The 7,925-nt window shown below is 39.8% G+C and overlaps 1 protein-coding gene across 1 annotated transcript; it reads right to left on the bottom strand.

The window, feature by feature from the left end:
* Nucleotides 1-1,991: 1,991 nt before the first annotated feature.
* On the bottom strand, nt 1,992-3,011 carry LOC115640124 (olfactory receptor 14A16-like). The gene has a single exon (XM_030542978.1). The coding sequence runs from the start codon at nt 3,009-3,011 to the stop codon at nt 1,992-1,994; it is 1,020 nt and encodes a 339-aa protein (XP_030398838.1).
* Between the last annotated feature and the right edge of the window lie 4,914 nt (nt 3,012-7,925).

Genomic DNA, 7,925 nt, shown 5'->3' on the forward strand with positions numbered 1-7,925 from the left:
GTTTTATTTAATTGGGAAAGGAGAGTAACTTGTACAGCGTCAGGCTCTGACGTCATTTTGGTGTTAGCCTTAAGCCCTATCCATAACCAACAGGAATTTAAGTATAAGTTTTTCTTTAAAACTTCAGTGGGGCCTCTCATGTTTAAAGTTTAGGATGTGTTGAAGTGGACGTGGAATCAGGGCCTTTGTACAGAATATTCAAAGTGAGTTTTAATTTCATAATCATGAGTTTTTGGACCAGATCTTCAGCTGGTGTAAATTCTCAGAGATCTATTGTCTTCAACAGAGCTATGACAAATTAAATCAGCAGAGAATTAGCCCCTTGATTTTTCAGGAATCCTTTTGTGATACTTCCATTTATTCAGTGAAATAAAACACAGCATGTTTAAAATGTATCCAGTCAAAACATCTCAAAGTCCAAACACAGAGTACTTTTGATGAACTGTTTATAAATGAGCAATGGAGTAAGATATAGTCATAAAAAATCTTTGCTAAATAATGTTTAATAAAAAGGACTTATAAGAAAATCATGAAGTGGACAACGATAATCATTAACAGGAAAAAAAAGCACAATAATTTTCATAGATTACTTGTTATCCATCTAGCTAGTTAACATAATTCACAATTAAATAGAAATCTATCATTATGACTAAGTGAAATTGTGTGTTAGGAGAAGAAATGGTCCTGTCTGTCTGTCTCGCTATCTAATCACATGATCTGTTTTTGTATGTAATCTATGTAGTGTACAAAGCCATGCACAAAGATGATATTCTAATACTAATAACATCTGAGCTTCTTTCTCAGCTTGGAAGTGAGTAGATCTAAATCGGATAGTGTATGGAACACCAGATCAGTGCATGTGACTTACACCAAGGCTAGAACAAAATTACTCCAAACATGTAACTTACACCAGTGTATATGTCACTACTGAGTGGAGCCCAAACACTTTGGGCCGGAACCTCATCAGTTTTAAACTGGTGATTTCAATGAGCCTTCATTGGTTCTGGTTTAGATGAGTTGGGATATCAGACCCTTATATTTCTGTCATATTCGCTTTCTCCAGGGGTTTGTCAGCCAATTCTGGATCCTTGTGTATATAGGTTATTGGCCAAATCCTAATTTTTTTGAAGTGAGGGGCTAAACCTTAGTGACATCAATGGAATCAAAATTTGGCCTCATTATCCCAAGTTAGATTTTCTTTAGAAGACACTGGAAAAGCTTTCTCATCAAAACAGGCTTTGCATCATAGCAAGAATGACACAGTTCTTACATTGAGAAGATGGATGAGGTGGTACCTTTTATTGGACCATCTTCTGTTGGTGAGAGGGACAAGCTTTCGAGCTGCACGGAGCTCCTCTTCAGGTTAAAATAATAAAAAACAGCTTCCTAAGGCTCCTAACATGTCATTAATAATACAATAATATTCCAACAGTATATACATAATCATTTCAGGAAGAACTTAGCCACATAAACTTCTTTTGCACCCTTTTATGATTGTGGGGAGCAAACCTTCAGCTCACTCAGAAAATCCCATCAAAGAGATGACATAGGAGCGCTCTCAAGAGAAGGCAAACATTGAAAATCCTGTCTAACCAAACACTCAATATCTCTCCAGGTCTTCCCACCTGTAAACCCACCTGGAACAAAGAAACAAATAAAACAACAAACAAGTAAACAAAAATAAACTAAAAATATGACAAAAAAAAATCTAAAACAAATGAATTGATACCTCAGTCTGAGTTGCTACCCTGAAAAATAAGAAAAGCCAGAGAACCCACTAGGAATTTTGCTATGGCTACTTATTTTACCTTCATGATGATCACATGGAAGGGTGATGACTAGCAGTAAATAGATATATAGATAGATAGGTAGATTCTGATCTTAATAACATTGATGTGAACCTCTAGTAACTACTTTTTCATTATTTGTTTGTCTGGACTTTCATTAGTGTAAATACTCAAAACTGTATTAACAGATTGCGCACTGTGTTCTCATGAAGGCAATAATGTCATCAGCTGATTATATTTATAAAGAAACACAGAATGTAACTGTGATAAGAGGAGAAATATAGACATTTTATTCTTGCTGAATATCCTCCAACCTATCAGTTTGCTCAGTGCACCTTTCATTTCCTTGTTTCTCATGCTGTAGATGATCGGATTCATCATTGGGGGCATTATGGAATAGAGAACAGTCACCAAGAGATTCCGATCTGAGGTAGAGTTGGAGGTGGGTTTCAGAAAGGCAAAGGTACCAGTGAAAAGGAATAAGGAGACCACAATGAGGTGAGGGAGGCAGGTGAAGAAGGCTTTATGACGGCCCTGCCCAGAGGGGATTCTCAGCACTGTTTTGAAGATCTGAACATATGACACAGTTATAAAAGCAAAGCAGATTAAACTTAAAAGCACACTAAGAGAAATAACAACAACTTCACCCACGTTTGAGTCAGAGCAGGCGAGGTGGAGGAGCTGGGGGATTTCACAGAAAAATTGATCCACCGTATTGCCTCCACAGAAGGATATCACAAATGTGTTCCCAGTGTGCAATGCAGAGTAGAGAATACCACTGATCAAGGCACTGGCTGCCATTTGGACACAAGCTCTCCTGTTCATCACCATCTCATAATGCAGTGGTTGGCAGATGGCTATGTATCGGTCATGTGCCATGATGGTCAGTATAGCAAAATTTGCTGAAGCAAAGAATAAGAAAAAAAAGACTTGGGCAACACATCCAGAATAAGAAATCAATCTGGTGTTCATGAGGGAATTTGCCATGGATTTGGGGATGGTGACAGAGATGGAGCTGAAGTCTAGGATGGATAGATTAATCAGAAAGAAGTACATGGGGTTGTGAAGATGGTGGTCTAGGGCGATGGCTGTGATGATGAGAAGGTTCCCCAGCAGGGATATCAGGTAAAGCACTAGAAATACAATAAAATGTAAAATCTGCAGTTCTCTAATGTCAGAGAATCCCAGGAGAAGGAATCCAGTCATGGTGGTTTGGTTGGACATTTTCTTCCTCAGTATGCTGTGCAGGGAATGAGAAGGACAATGGTCAGGATCAGAGTGACAGAGAGAGTGGCCCTGTTTCTCCTTTTCTAATATCTCACTATATAAATGTCAAAGGTGCACGGAACTCATCACTTAGAATGACTAGGTGTTGTTAGTGCTCCTTACCTCTCACAATCAATCAGTCACATTATCATACTAGTGTAATCTCCTTTAAACTCAACAGAGCTTCATCAGTTTACTCGACCTGAGGATTTGGCTTAAGGTGTACCTTGATAAGTTGCACTATGAGGGATGGAACAAAGCACCCTCCAAATCCAACAATTCTTGCAAAGAAAGTCCCTCCACTGTGACCATTACCAAGCTCACAATTTAGGCATGAAACTAAGAGACTAAAATGCCAACACAGCCTGATTCCCACTTTGTAGGGCAATATGACATAGACTCCTCCAGCATCGCAAGTAGTAGCTCATTTGTGATGTTTCTACCTGAAGCTCTGTGCCTAGACAGCATGCTGCCTGCTTCCAAATTAATTTATGGCAACAACCCCCACCTGCACTTCTGCCTGTGTGTAAGCATGGGCTAGCAGCATCCTTCCATCATTGCTATGTTTAATCATTTACTCTCAGTTGTGCAGTGCAGGGACACTTGGGCTCTATTCTTGTCTCTGCCAGTGACCTGATGTGTGCCCTTAACCCAGTTTTTTCCCCTATTTCTGCCTCTGTTTCCCCTCCCTCACTTTCTCTGCCATCTCTACTAGCACTGTGAGGGCTTTTGGAGAGGGGCAGTGGAGCAGATTGTTAAAGATATTGAGACACCTAGTGGGATTTTCAAAAGCACCTAGGCCCCCAAACCCCTTGAAATCAATGAGTTGTAAGCTCCTAGATGATTCTGAAAGTCCCACTATGCACCTAAATACCTTTGAAAACATGGCCCTGTGTCTTACGCTGTGTAAGTTCTGCAAACCCATTTACATGCTTCATATTTAGCTGGCAGCAGTGTGGAGCTAAACGAAGAGATCAGGGTTATACTTCCAGTGAGCTCCCATATGTCCTTGAATGGCGGCAAGATAGACAGGCTTGGCCTGCCTGGTTCAACTCTAAACTGGGATTTTAAGAGACTCGTCTGTATGAAATATTCTGTGAGCTGCCAGCTTTACTAGTTATTTAATTGTTACCTCTATGCCAGGATCCCTTTGAAAGAGAAATCACATAGCTGCAATAGAATAAATGGGTCTGAAATAAAGCTTTTATCAGGCAATATTAATGTTCTGACATTTACGTAAAATTTACAGCTGGTTGGAAATTTTCAGCTCTGTTTTTCTAATGTAGATTGGTTTTTCATCTAAACAACACCACCATCAACAAAATCCTAGAATCTGTCTCCTTCCCTCTAACATTTTGGGATTCTTTTGTAAAGAAACTGAAAACTCAAACTTTTTTGATTTTGTGAAAAAATAAATCCAGTTTTCAGGAGAAAGTTTTCATTTGCCAAAAACTGAGGGGAGAGGGGGGAAATGAATTGGGGTTTTCTGTGAAAAATCAAAATTTTCCCAAAGGATGGAAAAATTCCAATCAGCAGCAGGTATTTGATTTAACTATGAGTAAAAGTCTTAATGAGTTCATAAAGTAAATCTTATTTAGCATCTTAAGTTTCCCCTGTATGTTGATCCCCCAACATATTTAATTCAAATAGCAAACTTACTGTGCTGATCTTTGTGGATTTTTTTCAAATATATGGCACATTCAGACATCCAGCACCAGCATTCTTTGGTCAATATCTATCTATATACCACAATCTAGATGCTAAAGGCACAGGTATCTGAGAATCCTTTCCCCACCTCCTCATTCTGAGGCTGAACTGGACTCAAACCTGTTGCTGTCTGCAGATGAGCTGTGTGTAGCTGGCGTTCAGCCTAACTGGCATTAAAGAACTGATGCTGCGGGAAGGTGATTTATTCATGTCTATTTCCTAAGGGCTAGTGGGACTCACTCCCTGGAGCCCTGCACAGCTCAGCAGCAGAGTCCCAGAGGCAAGTGCATAGATGCATAAGTGTTAAAGCCAAAAGAGCCATTCTGTCCCACAAGTCTGACCCCCTCATAGCACAGGCCTATGATCTCCCCCAGCGTTCCCTGATTCCAACCCAGCTTCAGTGTTATCTGTGGGCCAAATTTACAAAATGGAGACAGGCACCTACAGGGATTGATCAATGCTCCTAAATGAGTTAGGTGGCTAAGTCTCATGGTCATTCAGTGGGAGTTAGGAGCTTAACCTGCTTAGATGCTTTTGTCAATTCCAATAGGCACCTGTCTCCTTCTTTAGATGCCTTTGTAATCCTGCTCCTGTGTCTATCTTGTTTATGTCCAAGGGCCAGGTGTCTCTTGAATTTCACATAATGTAGGCTGGGATTCGCAAAAGAGCCTATGGGAGGAAGGTGTGTACAACTTAAAAATCCCAGTCTGAAATGGTAACTAGTACAGCCAGGGATCTAGAGAGAGGTCACAAGATGCCAAGAATTCTTGTAATTTAAGCCTAGCTATGCAGCTAGGTTACTTCAACTCTCTGTGCCTCACTTTACCAAGCTCTGGGGCACAATAATTGAGATGAGAAAATACTTTTATTTAGAGATGATCCATGACTCAGTTTTGTTGGACCTTTTTGTTATATCCTTGGGGGCAGTCGGTTTAGGAAGAAATCACTTGAGGCCAGAGAGCAGACAGCTAACAAAGCTACTATTTATTTACAAACACGGAGCTCACCTGACCAGCTGACCTGAAGCTGGTTGGGCCATCCCCTAATAATCTAACTCAGTTGCCATAGGAACAAAAACCATGACAACCAAGTACACAACACTTTTCATGAATTTTCATAGATCTGGGAGCAATATTTGTTCCTTTTTCTCCAGCAGAATTTGCCTGTGTTCCACAGGAATATAGGAACCTGTCTGTGTTTATTCAGTAGAGGAAAAAACCCTGCTGTGACGTTAACACTTGCCAGATTGCTTTCCAGGGAAGACAGCTATGGGAATGGATCCAGGGAATGGTTCTGTATCTCGGAGCTGTTTGGACACTTTCAGGGAACATTCCAGCTGCAAGACGGAGATCCCCAAAGTTATCTTGGTAACCCTGAGAGACTTATGAAAAACTAGCAGATTATCATATTTCTGCTGTCACTTTGGACTGACACTCTTGGACTATCCAAACCCATTAATGTCTTTTACCTGCTTTAACCTCTCAGTAACTTTCATTTCTTAGTTAATAAACCTTTAGTTAGTTTACTAGAGAAATTGGCTGCCAGCATTGCCTTTGATGTGAGATCTAGAGTATCCACTGACTTGGGATAAGGGACTGACCCTTTGGGGTTAGGAGGAACCTAAAATAATGTGATTTTTTTGTTTTAAGAACTTTTTATCCCAAAGTCCAGTTTATCTGGGTGGTAAGATTGGCTGGAGAGTCTAGTGGATTGTCTGTGACTTCATGATAATACTAATGTAGTGAGCCAGGAGTTCACATTTATTACTGGCTTGGTGACATCTAATTATAGAATAGACTACCAGGTTAGGGTGTATGCCCTGGGTTCTGACAGTCTGACCTGAGACTGGCACTCACGGTTGTGAGCCATTCCAGACAGCGTGACAGCAGTGACTGAGGAATAATGGTCCAGTGGTTTTGATGCTAAATTGGAACCTGAGGGACCCAGCTCAGCTACCTGTTTTGCCATGGATTTCCTTGTGAACTTGGGCACGTCATTCTGTCTAGACAACAATTCCCATCTATTACATGGATATAATAGTACTGGCCTGCCTTATAGGGTTGGGGTGAGGAAAAAATATATTAAAGAGTTAATGGCTAAAACAGAGGTGAATGGAAAACTTTTTCTTCATGAAAATTTTGGGGTTTTTGTCAAAGAAAACCCCCAACATTTCTCAACACTGAACTTTTTTGTCTGACAACTATCAAAAACCATTAAATTAAATTAAAAAATACAATTTTCAGCCAAAAATATTTGCTTTTCCAGTTTTCAATGAAAAACAGAAAATTTTCAAAGAAACTGAAGACTTTCTGTGAAATTTTTGTTTGGTGAACCCTGCAATTTTTCCATTGGAAAACATTGTACTAGAAAGTTTTTGAGCACTCCTAGCTCAGATACTGCAGTCATGGCAGGCATATAGACACTTTAGATAGACAGAGCAGTGAATAATAGAGCTTTTTTTCCCCATTATCTATAGAGTTGAGTTATGACAGTTCTTTTTATAAGAGGCTATCATGAGGCTAACATCATTATCAGATTAAATTCATCCATGGGCAGCATTTAATTTGGTGCCTGAATGGGAAACGAGTTCTCCTGAGCTGGCCTCTGGGCATAAAGAACAAGTTACATTCCCTATGCAGCACTGGATGAGTTGATTTATCACCTGCTGTGAAGCACCAAGTATTGGCTATTGCCCAGAGCCACCAAGTATGTCAGTGGCAAAACCAAAAACCAAGTCCCATGGGAGCTAAGTGTGTAATACCTTGGAGGACCTGGACCTGGAACAAGTTCTGAATTTCTATCTACTGCATGAACTTGCTCAGACTCCCTTGAAAATAAAAGCCCAAATATGTAATTTTTTTGATAATTATTGCAAATTTTGTTTTAAAATTAACAAGACAGCAAATAGAAATGTTGAAGGATCCCTGAAATGAGCTGGACTTGGCATGTGACAAAATGATGCATTGTAGGCATCACCTTTGAACAGATTAAATCTCACCATTTTAGGAGCTGCAGGAAGACAGCAGCTTTTGATTTTTTATACCAAGCTTAGCTGTAAGTCATTATTAATGTTCACTTCCAAACATGCACATGCACAAAATAATATTTGCCTATAAATACACAACCATGTACACATAGAAACATGCACATTAATTCACAGTCACA

The sequence above is a fragment of the Gopherus evgoodei genome, unplaced genomic scaffold (assembly GCF_007399415.2).
Source record: "Gopherus evgoodei ecotype Sinaloan lineage unplaced genomic scaffold, rGopEvg1_v1.p scaffold_206_arrow_ctg1, whole genome shotgun sequence".
In the NCBI taxonomy this organism is placed as follows: domain Eukaryota; kingdom Metazoa; phylum Chordata; order Testudines; family Testudinidae; genus Gopherus; species Gopherus evgoodei.